The 23,047-nt window shown below is 35.1% G+C and overlaps 1 protein-coding gene across 1 annotated transcript in view; it reads left to right on the top strand.

Moving 5' to 3' along the window:
* Positions 1–23,047, top strand: part of cracr2b (calcium release activated channel regulator 2B) — a 199,784-nt gene that overhangs the window by 70,985 nt on the left and 105,752 nt on the right. Inside the window, exons 2-4 of the mRNA XM_051922047.1 lie at positions 16,561–16,905; positions 18,658–18,769; positions 18,892–19,063. Of these exons, the coding sequence (XP_051778007.1) occupies positions 16,609–16,905; positions 18,658–18,769; positions 18,892–19,063 (581 nt within the window). The 5' untranslated portion in view covers positions 16,561–16,608. The remainder of the gene's footprint in view (positions 1–16,560; positions 16,906–18,657; positions 18,770–18,891; positions 19,064–23,047) is intronic.

Here is a 23,047-nt window from a genome sequence, read left to right as displayed (position 1 = left end):
CTTAACAAAACTTTCCCCATTGGAATTATTACTCGTATATTACATTCTGGGGTTATGGGGTTTTGTGCCCCAGAGAGTTTCGGATATGCAGTTCTAAATATGTTGTGAGAATGCTTTTGTCAGCAGAGCAATGTCTTATTAAACATTTTGATATTCTTCAGTTATTTATTGTGACTGATAGGCTAAAATTGGGACTGTCACTGTCACCGAGACATCTGGTCACCATAAAAAATTATAGTGTCAGAGAAATAGTGAATCGTTATAAACTGAAGATAATGGAGCTGTGAGGTTGATTTAGTGTAAAGTAAATACTGATTAAAAGTTTATTTGCTATGTGCACATAGGCTTACACACCACAGGTAATTCATTCATATCTAAATAGCCTTTGGTTTTCTGTGCTAACAAATTAGATGTTTAATGTTTGAAAAATCATTTAACTTAGCTGGTATGACTTAAAGCATCCAGTGGACTGAGGTGCTGTTGAGGTGGTTCTCTTTTGTTTGTGCTGAAGCTGCTGAGAAGGCTCCATAAAGCAGAAGCAACTTGCTTTTGTGTATGTTTCCACATGCTAACCCATCACGACTTGCTGATGGAGAATTTTCATTCCACATACGGACACCAGCAGCCAGTGACAGCAACTTTCTACCTGTACATGCATTCTGCTGGTGTTTCATTAACTAGTATTGGAGATCTGTTTGCGGTCAGTCACATCTATTGGAGGTGAAAAAGTGGAAATTGTACAAAACATACAAGTTCGTATAACCGCTATCAATGTAAAATTGAAAAAATTAATTAATTTCTAGTTGAAATCGCATGAAACATTCTTCAGTTTTTAAGATACAGAAGTTTGCCAATTTGCCAATGCTTTTCAGTGATAGACTGTGAAATTTTAAAACTGTGTACAGTGTGATCTGATATGTCAAAATTTGTCAGTGAAAATCAAACTGTCTTGCCAGATTTCCTTGAAGATTAAGTGTGCCACATTTCAACAAAAGAGGTTCATGAGGGAGCCAAATTGTTTCATGTGGATGAATGAACAGACAGACAGAGATGGGTATTGCAATAGGTGTTTTACACATTATATGCAAATGCACCTAAAAATGGATAAATGGGTGGGTGGACATCAGAACATGACTAATGCATTATGGAAATGCACACTGAAACAAGATTTTCTGTTCACTTTATTGTCCTGCCGCCCGGAATGGCTAAAATTCCAACACCAAAAAAAATGTGCATAGGACTTACATGAAGTTTCCAACATCTATATCATTAAGTCAGTTTCCATGTCAAGTTCATATTTTATAAAACCCATCTTTTGTTTAAGATGGCTTACGCCCATTTTGAGTGTAAGCAAGATTTATACACTAGGGTAGAGAACAACCTGATTTCATAATGGTAGTGTGACAAGAGTCCTTTTAGCAAGCCACTGTAACCACCCTTTTAGTACAGTCAGCATCTCCGAGTTGTGGGACGTTTTAATTTCTACCAGTTGAACCTAGAGAAATGTATGTCTCATCAAATCTTTGGCCCCCAGTTACACAACAGATTCAAATAGCAGATTCAGAAAAAGAGACTAGTCCTTGGCTGATGTAAAAGAGACTAATTTTCCTTTTATTTCCATAGACTTTTTGCGTTAGTCTCTAGCCTATTTTTAATATGAAGAGACATATACATTTGGAGATTAATATCTATTAAGCTTTGTCCTGCATTTAGTTTTTTTTTCCCTCAAAAAATTGATTGTTATAATTAGAACAATAAAAGGATGTCAAAGATTATATGAGCAATGATGCCACTCACATATACCTCTTTTATGGAAACAGCATATCTATCTGCAATTTTTCATGCAATTATAGCAGCATAATACTTCATGCCACAATTCCTTAAATGGTTCCAAGATTTTCGCAGCGAATTCAGCAAAGTGCAGTTGTGTCTTTAGTTACCACATATCATTCTAATCTTGTCTCTATATGGTGAAGCAGTATAGGTTATTCAGAGTGGAGATTGGAAAAAAGCTAATTTGGAACAACTACAGTACACATTGAAGTTGGCACAACTTAACTTGACATTTACTGTTATTACTCTTAAAATATGTCTTTGATATTGGGTCGAAGCTCTGTATATTTCAGCAATGGGGCTGTGCCACAAACTGACCTTTTTGTGAAGTAGAAATGAGGTCAAACCTCATTTGTCTTTTTGTAAAGTGGGCAGAAAAGTAGTGTAATGCATTCCCTCTTGATTGGCTTAAACTCAAAGTATGCAAAGAAAAAATGAATTTTAATTAGGTATTCAACAATACTCAGTACCAATATCCTGCTAATACTACCTCCCAAGTACTTGTAACCAGTATCTACTTCATTATATTTCTTTCTGTATATGTGCAATGGGTACTCTGCTCTGAAGTTCAAACCAAGATGTGGCAGCTGACAGAAAGTTATTGTGTAGAGAAAGGTTAAGTAGAAATAAAAAATGAAAGAAGGGTGCTAGTGTGGTGAGAATTACATATACATGAATGAAGAGTAATTTGTTCACTCTGCAAAGAAGGCAGCATGCAAAAATCTAGATTAAGTGTACTCAGGGTAGCAGTTGTGAGGAAAAATCCCAATTACACATGTGTGGTTTTCCTTCCAACAGGGTAGGAATGCTTCAGTTTGAATAAAGTATTGCACAAAGTATTACTCTTATCTATAAACCATTAATAATTACATTGGATTGATTTACTTTGTTGACTACATTTGTGAAGCTAATAAGTACAAACGGTTCCTAATTTCTATGGAAGAGACTAGAATAATTTTAGGGGTAGCTAGAGGCAATAAAAGATTTAAAGGCATTGGTGTATTGTTATTGGAGCAACTAAGATTCAGTCTGCAGTTGAAAATATACTGATGAATGACAACATTTGTGTGCTTAAAGCCAATCCTATTGTAAGGCTATTTTTTGGTGACTCCACAAACATAAGCAGTAGCAAACATCTGATTACCTAAGAGAGATTCCTTGAAATCAAAGCAACATAGACAGACTTTGCAGAAAACCTAAAGTAATGGATGACAATCCAGAGATCATTAAATGTTGCTTTTTTATGATATGTTATTAATGAACTAATGTTTACTAAATGTACAAATGCAACATGCATAAATCACAATACAGCAAAAGTCAAATAAGAGAAAAGGGCAACTTTTTGGCTAAAATGATTTGAGAAGTCTTGGTACAAAAACAACTTTATACAGCTGTTAGAAATTAGATGTTGTCAAGTCAAGTCAAGTCAACTTTATTTATAAAGCACTTTACATACAACAGCCGCTGACCAAAGTGTTGAACATAGGCTAAAATAAATTTTAAACAAAAACAAAATAATAAATAAGTAAAATAAAATACAATAAATGAAACTAATTAAAACATAGTAAACACAAGTAAACAGAGTTAATACAGAGTAAAATCAACTGCTCACACAGGATCAAACGGCAAACCAAAGAGGTAAGTCTTAAGAGCAGACTTAAAAATGGGCAGTGAGGAGGCCTGTCTAATGTGGATCGGCAGTGAATTCCAGAGCCTTGGAGCCACAACGGAAAAAGCCCTATCCCCCCTGAGCTTTCGCTGAGTCCTAGGCACATCCAGAAGCAGCTGACCAGCTGATCTGAGTGAGCGGGAAGGAGAGTGCATATGCAGCAGCTCAGCGAGGTAGGGCGGAGCAAGCCCATTTAAGGACTTAAAAACAAATAAAAGAATCTTAAAATGAACTCTAAACTGAACAGGCAGCCAGTGCAGTGAGGATAACACAGGTGTAATGTGTTCATTTTTTCGTGTGCCAGTTAAAAGGCGTGCAACAGCATTTTGCACCAGCTGGAGCCGAGACAGGGTGGACTGGCTAACACCAACATACAACGAATTACAATAGTCCAACCGGGTTGTAATGAAAGCGTGGATTACTGTTGTAAATTGATCTTTGGAAAGAATGTTTTTTATCTTCGCCAAACGTCTCAGCTGAAAAAAACAAGATTTCACCACCGCGCTGATCTGACCGTCCAGTCTAAAATCCTCATCTATCCTAAAACCCAGATTTGTAATGACAGGTGTACCATATTGTGCAAGGGGACCCAAATCCACAGGACCAGAAGTAGAAATAGACCCACTGGTGCCCCCAGGACCAAAAACTATAACCTCTGTCTTATTTTCATTAAAATTTAAGAAGTTTACTGCCATCCAAGCTTTGTGAAAGAAAATATATTGAATAATGTCAGTATTTACTGTTTCATGTGGCATTGATATTATAATGTGAGGGTTCTGATCCAGATAGTATTTATTAAGCATGATTTCCTTTTCAGTTTTCAACTCGAAAATGTTAATGAGTAAGTTAATAAATGAATTGCATGCATGTTTTAAGATTAGTTTTTTATTACATGGAGGGTAATCCAGCCCCACAGGCAACACATTAATTAAGTTAATTTTAATGTCAATGAAAACAAATGGTCATTTTCAGTAATTAAATGAAAATGAAAATTTATGTGCATGTGTCCTATGGAGAATTTACTGTCTTCTTTTCATATTTATACTGTCTTCTTCTTTTTAAAAGTAAAATGTATCTGTAATCTGTATTAGTCTATACCAGGGGTCTCCAACCTTTTTTCTCCTGAGAGCTACTTTTACAAAATGAAAATGGCTAAGAGCTACTGATGTTTTCTAACGTTTATTCTCATAGCTTATTTCAACCCAAACAAACTGAATAAGCTTGTTTTGCCTGAACATTTCCAAAATGTTGGTGTTGGTGCATTAAAACATCACAAAAAATATTTAGTTCACCTACAAGTGCATTTTGTATGTCTGTATGCATTTTCTAGTGTATCTCACACTATTGAATTAAAACATGAATGCTGTCAAAACAAAACAATGCAATTACAAATACACAGATATTACTTATTTATTTGTCATTTTGTTACATGTCACTGTTTCACTTCACAAGAGAGTTCACATGTCCAGTTGCATGTGCGATGGGTTTTTTAGTTAGTCAGATGACTGGCACTGCATGGAGTCAACAAGAGAGGTGTATGGTGAAGTGTAGCCACTTAGGTTCACTCTTATGGAGTCATTCAAATATTCATCTGTCAGTCTTGTTCTGAACTTTGATTTCATGACATTCATGTTAGAAAAGGCAGACTCACAGAGGTATGTAGCTGCTTGGTGAAGAATCTTATAGTTATATGGCTCTACTAAGCTCCAGAAATGCTGAGAATGCTGTTGAGACTTTAACTGCACATTATTTTGAAGGTTTACTAATATATAATATATAAAATTAAATGTCTATCTTTCTGTATGTCTGTCCACTTTTCACGAGAGAACTACTTAACGGATTTAGATCGGGTTTTTTGTATAATTTGCTTGAACATTCCGGTTGATTTTGCAACTTGTCTCATTTTGCTATGTATCATATTTTGCTTACGGTAGGGGTGGGTGGTATGACCAAAATTCTATATCATTGTATTTTTCTAAATTATCCCGGTTTCACGGTATTGGACGGTATTTTTTTCCCCATGCATGAGTGGATGTTAACCACATTTTCCATTGCAATTACTGCAGTAGACTGGCTAAGAATAACCTATTCCACTGTTATGAGAATTGTATATTGTACAAAAAAAACATTTTAATGTGCACACAAGTATTAATCCAGGTTTGCATGGCCCCATAAAGTGATAGTTTTCAAGGGGCTGGCACTAAAGAGAAGGAATCACATTGCATGACAGTTGCAGTCAAAATATAGAACCTTTTTATTGAACAAATTTTGTAAAAACTTAAACTATGATTTTGACAACATATTTTCAACCATCCACAGAGGCATTTAGACTTAGTAAAATATCCAGAGGTGCTTGTCAAAAGTTGTATTGCACTGAACATGTCTTAGAAAAGGAATAAATAGTAAACATTTTTTGTGAACCAACTACACTTTGTTAATGTTAACCATCTCTGTCCACTGACACGTTTAAAGTGACTTTTTAAACAACTTTACCATCAATAAACTGCATAATATTTAAACTAATAAATAATAACAATAAAATAAATAATAGTATTATTACTGGTAGTTGCACTATTACTTCAAGACTTCAAGCCCAGGTGCATTACACAGTATTCACCAAATTACAATAAAATAAAATAAAACAAGTGCAACTTGGAGATAACATCCTTACCAACTGTACCATCATTTAGGCAAACTGCATTAATATGGACCTTGCTTCAAGCTAAGCTATATACATAAATGCTAAAACTGCAACTTGCATTTACTGTATAATGCTATTTGTGGTATAGCAGTACGAAAGTGCATTAGGGCCACGGTGAAGAAAAAAAAATAAGGACACAGGGAAGAAAAAAAACAAACTACCGGTATATGTCGAGAATAAAGTCGACATTTTCATACTGGAGAAAATCTAGTAAATTAAATATTCATTTTATGATGAAGTTTAGTTTACGATGTTGTACTTGAATGACAAATTACGAGAATAATGTCAACATGTCGACTTTAATCTTGACATAAGCGTCGAGATTAAAGTGGAAATGTTGAGAATAAATTCAACATGTCGTCACACTATTACACAGTATCCAGGTACATTACACAGTATTGAAAACAAATAAAACAAGTACAACTTGGATTGCAGTATTATCCAGTAGTATAGAAACATTATTTACACATTTGAACATAATGGTCCACATCTGACCTTTTAAAACCAAAGTATCTCCAGGCAACGGACGTGACTCCTTTTTTTTTTTTTTGGCAAAAGTTATTCTGTGTCATCATGTTCAACTTTATCATCAGCTACAGCTTTAGTTTCGGAATGTTCTCTGACCATTTTCAGAGCGCAATACCTGCGCTACCACTACCTATTTAGTGGTGTAGCAGTGAAAAAGAGCCCCCGTGCAACACCTCTGTGATTAGCGGTGTAGCAGTGAAAAAGGTCCCCACTTGAACAGTTTCCCACTGCGCCACGTTCCGAACGTCGTTTAGGCAATTTAAACCGGTGTTGTGGTATAAGAAAATCCATATCATAACAAAAATAAAAAACGGTTTTCGGTATGAACCGGTATACCGCCCAGCACTAGCTTGCGGTACCGATTTATTTGCACAAATCTGAGAAAAAGGCAGCGAACCGACGGGAGGTGCCTTCCTCACTCACCAGCTTTGGGGTGTGTTCCTTATCTCCGCTTAGCTAGCAAATGAGAGAACAATTGAATTCAACTTTGTTTGATAAAGTTGAAGGTCTAGATGAGTTTGAGTCCGGATATTCTCTTAAGTGTATGCCACGTTGAAAAGATAGATTGAAATTCAGATTGTGGATCGTGATATGATTTTTTGAAAAGATCGCCCACCCCTAATTTGACTAATCAAGTTTTCAAATTTATGTAGGATTCATTAACGCTTTGGCGAGCTACTTGGAAATGGGTTTTGAGCTACCGGTAGTTCACGAGCAACGTGTTGGAGACCCCTGGTCTGTACAGTTAAAGTTTTGGTATAAGGCAAAAATATTTCTTCCTGGGGAAGTTATTTAGTTACTGCACCTGCATTTTATTACACCTCCAGGCAGCTCCAGGTAGTCCTGCTAGTTTTACTAAATTCTGAATAAAATTATATTTTCTATAATTAGAATTTGTAGCTCATTAAGGCTTAATTTGGAATGTCATAATCTGTGTGGTATACTTTTAAATGTGTAAAAGCAGTAGTAATAGCAATTATGGCTTCTTTGGTCTTTTATACTGTACACAATTATGATTCGTGTTGCCTTTAACAAGGATCTCCTGTTTTTTTTTTTTTTTTAAACTGCTTTGACCTGTTCATACTGACCTTTCTTCTTTGTTGTTACTTTCACCTCTCTTGGCTAGTAGGAAGAGTTTTATAAAAAAAGAACAGAAATTTTATGTTTGCAGCCTAATTTGTACATTGTTCGCCAAAGGTGAAAAAACTCAACTGCACAAAAGACATGAAGTGGATATTTTCAAAGGCAGCTTCACTTTAAAGGGGCAGAGTTTACATTGTCAACAATGCCTTTCTCATTTATGGTACATACAGCTTTTAAACTAAGGAAAGGTCACACATGTACTCATTCATGTCAGTAATATAAACATGGAACTATAAGCAGACAGAGGAAAATTTACTACAAAGAATCTGTCCTTTTGTAACCATGACTATAAATACATAAAATATTTAAACTTTTTTTTTATACATCCTACCAAGGTTTGGTTTAATAGTTAATAACTCTCATACCTACTGTGAATAGAGTGGTTGTCAATGAAGTGCAGGGTTCATTTTAGTTCTACTACAGTAGCTTTTTTTCTTTACCTATTGTTACATGCTGCCTATGTCAGGACCCTTTATGTCAATGTCTTGAAGCAAGTTAGAGTCAGTAATATGCTATTAATATTGTTTAAATTATTTTTCTGAGCACATACCTTTTCTCCTACCAGCCGTTGGGCACAGAATATCAGTTTCTCAATTGTGGAACTTGTTTTGATGTTTTCCCACTTTTATTTTTAGCTTTTTTGGTTTTTTTTTGTTTACAGTGATTATGTTTTTGTCAGCTACATCAATCATTTTTTGGTGGGGAGATCAGTCAAGGGGATTTGTATCCAACCAGCCATTTTAAATCCCTCTATAATAATTGCAAATACAAGTCTTGTATTGATTGTTGCATTTTTTTATTTTTCAATGTTTTTGAATTTGCTTCTTAAACTTTTTAGAGAGGAAATACAGTAGACAGTAGCTTGAGGAGCTGCTGGTTAAAGAGTTGGGTAGAATCAGGGCAGAAATACAACATTATAAAACATACAACAAATACATTGATTCTGCATGATTTAATTTAAGGTGTGAAAATCCCTTATGCTCTTCAATGACATTGCAAAAAACAATTAAAAGGCTTTCATTATATCCAGCCCTGATAAGAGAATAGCCTATGGATTCATCTTCTTAATGTAATGAATGTAACCATAGATGTCTATCCATCTGTGCACCTGGCTTGTCCAGTTCAGAGTTTTGGTAAGTGGATGCCTATGGTGGTAGCAACTAAGTGTTTGATTCCCAGCATAGTCATGGGTTTGTTTGAAATTAGTTCTCTTTTTGTCCATGCAGGATTTCTACAGACACCCTCTCTCTTTACTTCCACATCTCTGTAATAGAAACATAGTGACTATTGATTTTGTGTTCTTTTTCATAAAATAAAGTGTAAGATTTACTATTTTTACATTTAGTAATTAAGTAAGTAATTGTAAGATTATGTATTTTTATCTGTTTTATCTCTCTGTTTTCATTACATACCCAGTTGTGCTAGAAAGAAAAGAATGGGATGTTTTTTCTTTTTCTGACCACAGAATGCACATCCATCCGTCTTGGAAGCTAGAGCCTATCCCAGCAAACATAGGGCACAAGGCAGGAACAAACCCTGAACAAGGCACTTGTTCATCACATATTTGAAAGCACACAGACACACACACACATTGGAGGCCAATTTAGCAAAACAATTCCACGTAACCTGTATGTCTTTGGATTGTAGGAGGAAAGCGGAGCACCCTGAGGTAACCCAAGCAGACATGGGCTGAATATGCAAACACTATGCTGGGAACAAGTTGTTGCAAGGTCACTATGTCAACAGAATGCACAAACATAACAAAAATGACCTATAAACATGTAGTTTTATCAGATGTTTTTTCTTTCTAACTGAAATAAATATAGTCACCAATTTGAGGTTTTGAATGAAAATTATAATGCAGCAAATTGATGCCAGTGCAAAATAATGGAACCCATAGTTCCAGTTTATTAACAGAGTGTTAACTAATTAGTCAAGCTAACCAGTGGGCCTGGGTAAAAATACTGTTGTTCTGATTAATCATTAGTTTTCCTTTAAACAATTCAATATTGATACTTAAATTCTCAAGATCGATCTTATTAATCTCTGTCCTGCTGAACTACTATATGTAGATTTTTGCTTATATGTGTTTTTGGCACCCAGTAGATGTTGCTAATGTACCTGTTAAGGCTTTCAATGGATAAAGCATGAGAAGGCTGTGTCCTTCCACACTGAAATCAGTAACTTGGACACTTAAAGCAGATTTGTGGACTTCCTATGGATTCAAATGGTGCATCAGTGAAGAACAGCTAGATGAAAGCAAAGCCACATGTAAGCTGTGCAGCTCATAAGTTAAGTACTTTTGTAACAAAACAAATTTTGAGAAATCATTTATCCCGACATCACCCATAAACGTAATCTCAGTCGACATCCAAACGAGTAGAGCCTAAACAATCTACACTGTAGACAGCGGGTAGATACAAACTTCCATTTAAATTCGCCTTGTGCCCAAAAAAAATAAGTCTATAGCAGTTTTTATCTGTAAGCATATCAGACCCTACACTATTGTTGAAAACGACAACTTTCCATAAATGATACAGGTTTTCGAACTCCAGTATGCTATACCAACCAGAAAGCAAATGAGTGAAGTTATAGTACTTAGGCTTTATGAAGATCTTAAACAAAGCATTGCCACTTCTCTCAGGTCAGCGGAGGAAGTAGCCCTAACTTGTGATAGCTGAACATCCAGGGCAGCAGATTCCTACTTGACAAATTGCATGTCACTACATTAGAAACAAATTGTTATGTGGAGGATGTGTTGCAGACAACCATGCTGCATTCCAGACACTCCAGGAGCAACCACGCTGACTGAGCTGCTGAGATTGCGTGACTGCATCAATCACAGGTTAGTTTGTTGGCAAGTCCAATAAATGTTGCTTCTCTTTAAGCACATGGCTAACAGTACTGTTATGGTGGAAAACGTTTGCAACACAGCTCACCAGGTAAAGCAAGCAGGCAATTGTTGAAGTTTTCAGTGCAGCCTGCAATACCGAAGTGACTGTGTGCATAAAGCAGTCAGTGTGAAGTTATCCATAAGCTGCATCACACAGATGATACTAGCAAAGTTGCGAGTCACGATGGCCGGTTCTTTTTCTTTTCTGTTCCATTCATCTAATGCTGCTGCCAACAGGCATTAGCATTGGAGCCTCATTTTAAAATGCTTCCTTTTCGTCTGAGAAGGAACTGTGAGGACATATTTTCGCGATTGATTAACGTGACTGCTACAAGTGAGTACCTGAAGATATACGTAAGTTGTAGAATTAAAGAAAGACACAAGTCTTCCCACTGTATCTTTAATTTCAACTAATTCAAGACTATGTTAAATGTCCAATAGGGGAATAATAGTTTATTTGAAGGGTGTCTACATGGAGATTCATAATACATGAATAAGTTTTTGAATAACATTTATTAAAAGCAATATTTGATTGTTTTATAATAATATTATTTGCAAGATGATATAGATATTTTATAAAGTAAATGCCATTGCTTTATATTAAAACAAGGAGCCCCCTCATAATTTGTGTGGATTCTGATGTGGCAATGCATATGTTAGTTAAATTATGGTGAATTTTGAATGAGTGCATTGCTGTGAATGTTTTTTTTTTTTTTTAAAGCAATGATATTTTGTTCCTTATCGTCCAAATACTGATGTTAACTGTTCATTACTAATCAAGTATTTCTTCTTAAATGTCATTCCACGCTTATGCATATGGTATGAAGTCACTATGTAGATACCTTTCAAATAAAGTGTTACTGAAATTTTTCACATGTTCTCTATGCATGGTTAAGTAATCTCTAAAAAAAAGCCACCGCTTTAAACATATCAGTGCACACTAATTCAGTCAAGATAAAATTGATATCGAATTGAATTGGGACATCAGTGCCACACCCACCCCTACTAACCAAGTAAACTGAAGATTTGATCTTTTGGGGTAGATCAAACGTGAGTATTGGCAAGAAAACTGCTCAGTTACCCTTCTTTCAAGTTTAGAATCATGCCTAAACTTAAGAAACATCAAAACCTAATAAAGTAGTGTTTGCTCATCTATCTAGCCAAGATTATAATGGAATGAACTCCATAAAAATAAAAAGGAGATCTGGTTTAAGTTATAACTTATAATAGATTCTTTATCTTACATTATTTCTTAGCCAAACAAGCAGTTTTTGCCCTTAATTGTTACATGTTTTTAATTATTCATGCCAACAGCTAGGTACACTTGCAGGTTTTAATGGGTTAAGTTACAGGGAACTATTTGCTAGCCTAGTGAATTATGTTTGTTGTGTTTGCAAGAAATAAAAAAATTCATGTGTTCATCTTCTAAATAATTTAAGCAGTAAATGCAAAGATTTTATCCCAGTACATTACTGGTCAAAAGTTTTTGAAAACCCTCAATTTTCCATATTTGTTTGAAAATGTAAGCAGTTCAAATCCATTGAATAACCTGAAATGGTACAAAGGTTAAAAAGAAAAAACAAATATTTTCAGTTACACAAAAAGGCCTTTTTCAGGGGGTAAGTAATGAAGTAACAACTTTCAGCTTTTTTATAAAAATGAAGAATCACAAGACAAGTTTCTCGGAGTCAACAGCTTGTATGATAAAAGTCTCACAAGACAGTGGTCAAAGTAAGCAGGTGTTTCTTTCAACTGTGAAGAGAAAACTTCAAGCTGCTGGTTTGAGAGGTTGCGTGACAGTAAGAAAGCCATTGCTAAAATTGCAAAATAAGAAAAAATGCTTGCCTGGGCCAGGAACCACTGACAGTCTCAATGTATTCTGTAATTAAAGCATAGAACAAATAAATAATTGGAGAAATGGATATTGCACAGCTGTTACGATGTTCTTGAAGCTGTTGTCTTGTAAGGTGCCTCTCATGCAAGCTAACTCTCTGATTCTATAATGGCTGTGGGATTACCAGACCCATTCCTGTCAACTTTTCCTCCAGTTTCTAAGTCCTTTTTGATGGTGTGGGAAACTGCTCTCACTGAACCCTTCACTTTTAAGAGTTTTAATGGTCTGTTTGTCTTCCTTTTTTAATTGCCTTTTTCTCACCATTATCATAGCAATAGACAGCCCAATTTTGTCTAAATACTGCTTCAAAGGGTGTAGAAACACAGTTTGTTCTAACACTGCTTTAATGCAGACAGAGAATTTTGTCAGTAATCGGAAAAAGTTGGGACACCTGTTTGAACTGATTGCATCAGCTTTCAAGGCCTAATTAATTTCTATTGCTGCAGGAAAGCTGTATGTTGTTAACCCATTACTTGTTCTGTGAAAATGACCTATTTTTCACTTTTTGGTAACCTAAACCTTAAAGCTTAAGCTGATGTTTAAAGAAGAAAAAAGGTTTATTACCCGCTAATTCTGGTCATCAGATGTTCATTTGAACAGTTGGTGAAAGTTAAACTGTTTAAAGAGGATGTTATATTTTAGAGAGGATGTGTTCAGGTTTTTTTTATGTTCTTTTTGTCCATTTTACTTATGTTAATGTTTTTCATTATTATGTTTCTTGTTAGTTTTGTGTATTATTTAATTTATGTGTGTCAATACTTGTTCTGTTATATACTTGTTCTGTCCTGACCCTTATATTTTGTGGGTAGTTCCACAACCTGTCCATCAACATCAAGGGACTGCCTACAGCCCTATAATGGACAAGGAAAATCCACAATCCACTGTGGTTCATTGAATATGCTTGGTGGTTTTGGTGAGTTATAGGGATTTATTGTGCTTTTTGTGATATTCCGGATTTGTGACTTTTTTTCTTTGTTTTTTTGTCCATTCTTTGGATTTGTGTATGAGGACTTGTTTACCTCTGGATTGCCTTTGCCTTTTCAGGCAACTCCTTTGCCTTTGTGATCAACAGAGCATTTTTGTGAAAAAAAATCTTTTTATTTATAAGACTGTACATTTGCCCATATCATGATTAGCTGGAGTTTGACAGTTTTCTCCTCTAGTAGGAACAACATAGGTGTCATCATGAACTTGGTTTACCCAATTTACTTAGGTGTCTTGTGATCTGCTTCTGTTTCCTTGGAATGTGTCCATATGTTCATAAAAGTACAAGTAGGAATTTGTCAGAGACATTTGCCCAAAGAGGTTCATTGGTAACATTTATTTTTTATAGATAAAGAGTGACTCATTCAAACTCATTATAATATAAATAGGCAGCCACACTAGCTCTTTGACAGCGAACTGTGATGGCTGTTATGTTAAAGTGTAAAGAGAAGGAAAATCAATGGTAAAATATCTGCAATTATTCCAAGAGAATTAGTGATTCTCATTTAACAACCACCCCAATACTGCTAGGAATGGCCCTACCTCTTTTTGTGTCTTTGAACTAGATAAACAGATTAGAAAATGGATGGTTAGATCATTTAATTTATATTTTATGATATATTATTGCCATTAACAAAATACAAAATATTGTATTTGATAATGGTGTTAAGAAGCACATGGCTTAGCTGGTGCAATGTGGATGTATTGGATTCTGTGACTCCAACAGAATAATCAGTTACACTGTCTCAAGCAATACTACAAAACCCTAACAAATTCTGCCCTAGCCTAAATAATATTTCTAAAATCAGTGAGTGCCTGAGCTCCCTCTTTCAGTTTCAGAGCAGTTATTATGGTAGTGTAGTCAATGCAAATGCACATTTGTGCTTAACCGGCCTTTGTTATGAAATAATATACCCCCAAAATGCATCGTAACCTTTCATGATTTTGCAGTTATACAATACAGTAAATGGCAGTCAAATGGGAGAACTCTGCACTTTCATTTTGTCATCATTTACATCATATAGGTGGCACAACCCTTTGCAAGAAGTATAAATGAAGCCTAATGTTTGGGAATGCTGCCTGGCACACCTACCCTCTGCATGGGCTAGTAAGGTCCCAGTATCTGGATGTCATGCCAGTAAAAAGTGACGTAGAGTGAAGAGAGGATAAACAAATAGCTCAAGCAGAGGGCAGTTTTTAAATCAAAAAATGTGATGTGCATAGGATTATCATGTGTATAGAACAATGTCCTTTAACATATTGTGGCTAAGTAAATAACGTTATCTTGCATAACAAAGTACTGGCTACCTTCTACTAACATTTTTATTGTGTCACATTTTGCTGCCTGGAGTTCTCAAACATTTTCAATAGATGTTACAAATGAACGTTGATGTTTACTTGTAGGTTGGATTTTCATAATAAACAGTAAAAGGTGTCATTTTGCTTGACTTCTCACTACATAATAAACAACAATTACAACTTAATTTTAGCGTTTTCTGCTATTTTATTTTTTTAAATATTACATAATTTCTAAAACTTGAAAAGATGTCGAAGATGATTTACATACTATTTCTGGATTATTATATTGTTGCTTTTCTGTTGTTTTCGAATGAAAATGAATGCTCTGTTATGATAATTCTTTGAGAAAGATTCAGTAGTACTGTGTTGAACTCCTTCTCTATACCCTTTTTCTCATTTCTTTTTTCTTTTATTTTCTCCTAAGGAGACAACGCCTTGCAGTACTAAGTTCTTCTTCATCATTAGTATAATATATTTTCAAATGGCTGTAGTCAGATGAGTGTCATATATCAAAAGTTTAATAACACTGTTGTAGAAATGTTTGCCCTAAAGGTGAATATTTGCTAAGCAAACACAGATAGCAACTTGTGACTGTCAAGTGTTACAATCTTTCACTCTGTCAAGAGCCTAACTAAGGTCACAAGACACCAGGTTATTATGACTCTTAAGATATTGGATTAGATATGTTTTGTAGAAAGCACAATAACATAAAGTTGTGGTAGTAATATTGTTCTGAGAAAAGTGTATGCTTCAGTTATATAGGAATTAATATTCCAGAGGTTTACATTTTACATAGTACAACATGGATCCTGAACATGACATATTACAATAGTTTGCAACTCAAATACAGTGTTAGATTTCAACTAAATATAATTTTATATTATTAAAACATATAAATCTCATATTTTAATATTATGAATTAATTCCATTTTACTAGTTTGGTTTTATTATCAAAAGACTATTGATAAGATAGTTGTTCATACTGTAGCCTCATGAATTCTCACCTAGTGGTTATTTATGTGGAGATTGCATGTTCTCTCCACAAGGGTTTTTCACTGGACATTTCCGTTTTCTTCCATAACCAAAAGATATACATGTTGGGTTCATGGACTGTCCTAAATTAACCCATTGGGCATTTACATGAGTAGTCACTGTGGTGAGCCAGGGCTGTTTGCTCACACTCACCCTTTACTAATGACCCTGTATTTGATTAGATGGGTTTAAAAATTCTGGGTTTTTTTTAACTGCAATAATAAAATTTATGAAGCTATTAGTTAAATGCTAATTTTTGGTGGATTTTGAGAAAGAAATATATTCATGATAAAAATGTATTATGGTAAGGCTTATTGATTACAACTAATAACAATAAAATTACAGGCTTTTGGGTAAAATTACTGTCTTTTCTGAAATCCACCCATTTACCTGCCCAGCCGTGCTTTTCTAAATTGATATTATCATCCTTCCATTTTCCTAACCCGATTACCCAGGGCAGCATAATATATCATAATTATTCTGTTCATTTTAAATGATGTAATGCATTATTTGAATTGTTACTGTTGCTCTAAATTAGCTGATCTCTGGTGTGTTAAGTTGTTTGTTTTATATCTCTTTTTCAGCCTTTGGTGGAAAGTGAAAGTTAACACTGGGGGCAGCCTGCCTCTAGAATGGAAAGCTTGCATCCTGGCACAGATGTTTCCATTGGAATAAAGAAAGGGAGAGAGTCCAGGGGTAGCACCAGAAGAGAGAGAGAGGCAGGGAGTAGCCCTTATCCCAGAAAAGGTCCCAATATTTTTGACGCCATTCCAGTTGACCAAAGTGCAGGAGCAGATGATAGCCAAAGGTCTGACCAGAGTGGAGCACCAGGCATGAGTTTCCAGCAGGAGATGTTGGAAAAGGCTAAGGAGTTATTCCAGTTATGTGACAAGGAGGAGAAAGGTTTCATCACCAAAAGGGATATGCAGGTGATTTTTCTAGCTATTGTTTGGGCAAAATTTGCATTTTTAATCTTCTGAATATTTCATTGCCTGAGTAAAGATTTTAAAACATAGTGACATTTCAAAGTTTACTCTTGTGGTACCCCGTGGCTGCAGACTATCAGTAAGTCATTTTGCCTTTAATCGATCTAATTGTTTAATTGGCTATATTTTATTATTTTATTATGCATTTAGAAAAGGGCACTAGTGTGAGATTTATAGTCATAAGAAATTTTGAAATATTTGTATTTTTATCATATTTTTAAATTCTTAATTCTGTTTTGTCAATTTCCTGTTAATTCACCTTTTTCTGGGAGTTTGTTTCCTTAATTGTATCATAATAATCACAATTAACAATGAGCAGAGCAAATAACAGTGAATTCTAAAAGGCAGCACCTACTTCAATGTCAGAACCACAAGCATGGTCACTAGTAAATAACAGATTAAATAACCAGAACACCTGAAATGATAATGATGATGAAAATATGTAGACAAAAAGAAAAACACTATATTAATTTGAGAGGAAAATGAAGAAAAATAGTCAAGAGTTTAGAACTATGACAAAAATATCAATACATCTAAATATCTTATGAATGTCAATCTCACACTAATGCTAATTTCTAGACAAAGTGTAAGAAAAGACCAGAAAATTAAACAATAAGAATAGTTAAGAGATAAAATGAGTGTGAAATGGGTTGGAACAAAAACATGTTCAGCCCTATTAGTCCTCTAGGACTGGAACTTGGAAACAGGCTTAAAAAAAATTGTACTTTTACTTGCTGATGTTTACATTTATCCTCATGCCAATGCTAAGGAGGCACTCCATCTGTTATCTGGTGCTATTAGCAAACAAGAATCTACACTTGCAGATGGGCATCATTGTTATTTCAGTTGATTTTAATAAAACAACTGTTAATGTAACTTTTAAAATTTTATCAATACATGATTAATTTCATATGAAAAATCTACTGAGGCAAATCTCAAGGCCATTGTAACCAATGCTTAAAATGCATCACTACATCCCTGGAACCATATGCCCACAGCGGTCTGGTGCTACTGCAAAGAAGAATCTGTATACCCACATTGGTTTTATCATTGTTTCATGTGATTTTAATAAAACACATCTTTTACAACTTCTCCTAATACTTTGTCAATATATGATTATATGATACTTCATACAATGCTTCCATCCATACAGGACATTTATCGCCTATCATCTCCGACCCTGCATTCCAGTAATAAATATTTTGTCCCCTGGAATGGTAAACTGTTTACTCACATGGTGTCATTAAGCAAGACACAGTTATAGGTTTATGGGTTTAAATGGTCACTGTTGTCCTGCCTACATTAGTACAGTGAAATTCTTACTTGCATATGCTAATCAACATGTAACACATCACCACTTTCCAGCAGCATGATTACTACCTTACCATGAAACTTCTATCATCGTTACCTAAAAAATATCAGAATGTGCTACCTATGAAACCTCCCCTACTGGTTTGCTGATATTGACCATGAAAAAGAATGTTTATTATGATATTTTACTTTTACTTTAAATGTCCTAAATGTTTGTTGGTATTCATTGCTATTTTTTATAGCCACTGCTTTGTGTTGTGATATGTGTCTCCTGCACTGTTTCATTGTACCATATGTGGTTTTGTTACAGCATTTTTGCTGTTTCTCCACTCTGCAGTATTTTTCATTATAATGTAATGACGTGAAACATTTTCTGTTATTTAGCGACTTCAGAATGAATTACCCTTGACCCCTGAGCAGCTGGAGGATGTATTTGACAATCTAGACCAAGATAATAATGGATACTTGACTCCACTAGAATTTAGCATGGGTTTGGGTAAGTAATAAAAGCAAGAAATGTATATAAGCATGAATAGTAAGCTCTGCCTCAGGCCTTATGGAATACTTTAAAATGTGTTTAGCAGTGAAGTACAATCCGTGTTTGGCTATCTCTTTCAGGAAAGTTTATTGGAGTAGAAGTACTGTCAGAAAATGAAGGTTTCGACACATCAGTACATGAGGATACGTTTGTGTCAGGTTGGGACAATGATCTGTCCATGTTGGATGATGAAGACGAGAGGAGGTTCTGTGTTATGATGCAACAGCACGGAGCTGCTCAGGTGTTTAAGGAGTAAGTCATCTTTGATCTCCATTTGAATATCTTTGTCTGTCAATTTAATCACAAATGGGTTATTAAGACCACTATGATAGGTTTCACTTTTGATCAAGAAGGTGGCTTGAAATGTGCAGGGTTTTACACAAAATCAATTTTAAACACACTGTTCAGACAATATTCAAATATATAAAGAGGATAAGAAGAGGATTTAGGGATTTTGGCTGGGATGCTCCCAGCTTCAGATCATGGAGTTGTTCATGCTGTGAGTGGTTCCTCAATCAACAGAGGGGGTTCAGAGCCTTTGATGGAAAAGACCCAGAAAGGAACTTATTAATTTGACTTTTTCTAAGATACACTATTAACAGACATAGCATCTGCAAAAGAAGTAAACATGCCTCATTAGTGCTTGTATAACTGGGATTTAAAAAAAAATTTCAAAATAAAAATGGGCCTAAATAAAGTAAATAATAGCTGCCATGTTATACACATCAATGGTTTACTTTAAGAAAAGCTTTCTCCCTCAAGCAAGCATTAGCATCATCATAATTTTTTACTTTTTCTTTGTGAGCATAGCAGTAGCCAAACATTGTGTTGACCAGGACTCCCTATCTCCAGCAGCTTCTTCCAGCCCTTGTTGCAGAATGTTCCTAGGATAATCTAGAGTTGTAATTCCTCTGAGGGATGCTGGGTCTGCCAGTCAGTTATCTTCTAATGCCCTGTGCCTTGTGTACCTTCTACACATGGTTTTCTGAGGGGTATCTCAACTATATTCCTAAATCACCTCCATTGGCACCACTCACTCCTCAGAAGCAGTGGTTCTATTCTGAAGTCCATCCATATTACTGAAACTCCTTATCCTGTCATACTATGTGAGACAATCCACCCTGTACATAAACCTCATTACAATCATTTGTACTTGAAATCTTATGTTTTTAGTTTCCACACCAGCCTGAGACCATAGGTGAAAATGGACATTAAGATGGACTGCTCAATCAACAACTTTGCATGTGAACTTGGCTCCTATTTCACCACCTTGTCTGACACAATGTTTGTAAAACTTCTGGCAGTACAATGTTTTATTGGTTAATCTCGCAATTGTTTTTATTCTCTGATGAGAATTCTACCACAAGGAACTTGCTGTCCCAGGAAGAGGAGTTCATCTCCTCTTACACCTGCAGGGAACAAGCCACTATTTTCCAGGAGAGGACCATAACCTCAGACTTGGAAGTGCTAATTCTCATTTCCATCATGGGCTGCCTTTCTGGCCACTTATTTGCTCACCACCTGAGTTTTTTGTTCATCTTTAATTAGTATTTTGAATTTTGAGTATGTTTGGCATTGTCACCACGACCTCTTTTGTTGTCTGGACGCTACTATTTTGTGTTGTTTTCAAACTCGTAGCCTTATTGTTTACAGTTGCTAGACACATTTCCACTCAGTAGACATGCAAGTCATGTAATGTATTACATAATTGCAAGTCGTCAAAATTTGATAGCGAGATTCATGTCTTTGCATCCTTGCTTTCAATTAAGGATCCAGTCTTTTTTTCCTTTTGAGATTTTTGCATTTAGGTGTTAAAGAAAGGAGAGCATAGGAAAAGAATATTTTTGTGTTTGAATTGTGATTTTGGGGCTGGTTTTTCTGGATTTTTTTTTTTGGCTTTCAACTCCTACCCTTTGGCAGTATTTGTCTACAACTATAACAACTTCAACCACCTCATGCTTAGCTGTAAACCTTTCCAGCACACATTAGAAATATGGTCTGTTGAGGTCAAGAAAAGCTATATCACCTGTAAACAGCAGAGACACAAACTGGTTACCTACAAACCTTGGCTGTGTCTTGACATCCTGCCCATGCAAATCATGATAAAACCAGACACAGTATGCACCCTTGGGAGAGTCTAATACCCACTTTCAGTAGTCTCAACTTAGTACCTCATTTGTGACCACAGGTCTGGCTCCATAAATACAGAGGCTAAGTGGCATGAAGCACTAGTTCTTTATTAATAATATCACTGATTGTCATTTTCCTTTTTTGCTTGTATTAATTATGATGATTAGTTTTTGTTAAGCTTTGAATTTTAAACCATATTATAAAATTAGTGCTTATCCATCTACTAGTTTGTTGAAATTTGACTTCCCCTCTGAATTTATCTCTGATAAGCAGATACCTTATTCTTTGTCTTGGCTCTCAAATATCTGAAATAGGACAGATAGGGGTCTTCTCCTGTAAGACCAAGATGAATCCACATTACTTCTCCTAAATCTGAGATTTAGCAATGGGGTGAATTTTCAGTTTTAGTAACCTGGCATAAGCTTTTATAGGGAGGATGAGGAGTATGATTCTTCAGTAATGACAATATACTCTCTTGTTACCCTTTTTGAAAATGGGGACCGCCACCCTAGTCTACCAGTCCTGAGGCACTGGTCCCCTTCCACATAATGTTAAAAAAGTAAATTAGCCAAAACACCCTCAAAGCATCCAGTGCTTTTATAATTTTGGTCAGATATCATCCACCCCTGTTGCCATGTACAGTTTTTAATCATTGCAGTGCTTTTAGCTACAGAGATGAACTGCTTCTAACACTGATTCCACTAATGAGGTTTTATCTACCATTTTCAGGGGCTCCTCAAAGAGCTCTGTATTGCCAGTTCAGTTTACTTGTTCTGTTATAATTAAATATGTTCATAGTTCATAATATTTTTGTAGAATTTTTTATATAATTTATTAGTGTTTGTTAGATCTTTTTCAAATGACAATAAAGCATGACGAGTTTACACAGGTTCCAGTAAACTGCCAGTTCTTGTGGCAGTTTTAGTGTCATTGATACCACAAACAGAATCTTTCAGGCAGAGCAAGAATTTTCTGAGTCTATACATAAAAAATAATTTCTACCACTGCAGTAAAACATTTCTATTAGCATAAAAATGTTTCTGTCCTGCTGTCTCTACTCTAAATTGGCTGGGAAAGCACTGATAACTAAGTTTCTGCTAGTGTATTATTCCAGATGTATTGCAGTGTAGAAACTCTCTTTTTTGATGAATTTTCATTGCATTTCTTTTTTCATGAACTTATAACAATCTTTTTAGAACCTGGTTTTAAGTTTCTTCTGTTGCCAGTCAAGAATCATATACCACAGAGCGTGCACTTTATTTTCACAACAACAATGTTATTACAATTAATGACTTGTAACGACAGAATTGTTGTAATTTTCAAGAGAAACAACCCTCTCAATTTTCAGTTGCTATTTTAATTGTAATTTGCTACTTCCATTAACTGGTTTGTTAGTGTAAGCAAGTTGAAGCTCAGCCAAACTCTATTTAAGTGCTTTAATAATATCAAAGCTCAGTAATTTATAGCATATAGTTTTTGCCTCAGAAAGAGAGTCTCAATTCCATAATCTAGGTCAACTATTAGCTATTGGCTTTAATAAAGCCAGTGATACATATTATGTAGAAAACTTTCTATGGCAAATTTACTATACAATGAGATATTCACAATATTCACACTAGCTATAATCTTCTACCTAGCCATGAAAAGTAAATACTGTGAGAAAATGTCCAGAGAGCTCTTTAAAATAAAACAAATGCAGTATTTCTGCTCTGGTAGTATCAATATATCTTTTAAAATCATATCTGATTATACAAGAAATGTCAAAGAGAAGATGAGTGTTCAGCAGATCTATTTTTCTGTTACTGTGGCATCTTTTGTAAGTTAATAAACAAATGCTGTTTTAAATTCCACGTCTGACTTACCATCCATTCAATCAATATACACATAAAAAATCTGATTTAAATAATACAAAAAAATATTCCTATGTCAAAACAAATTTGTGTAGAATGGAGAAGAACTAGATTTTTTGTGAGAGGTTGAATGTTTGGGGCCATACTTGCTGTTGATGTTGCGTGGATGTTCATTTACTGTATTATCACAGAATCTTCCTGCAGTTTTTTTCTCACATTTATCATTTTATATCTAACCTACAAAACTACCGTATCA

This window comes from Erpetoichthys calabaricus, chromosome 2 (genome assembly GCF_900747795.2).
Source record: "Erpetoichthys calabaricus chromosome 2, fErpCal1.3, whole genome shotgun sequence".
Lineage (NCBI taxonomy): Eukaryota > Metazoa > Chordata > Cladistia > Polypteriformes > Polypteridae > Erpetoichthys > Erpetoichthys calabaricus.
Note: the sequence above shows the minus strand (reverse complement) of the source record. Positions and strands in the feature narration are given on the sequence as shown.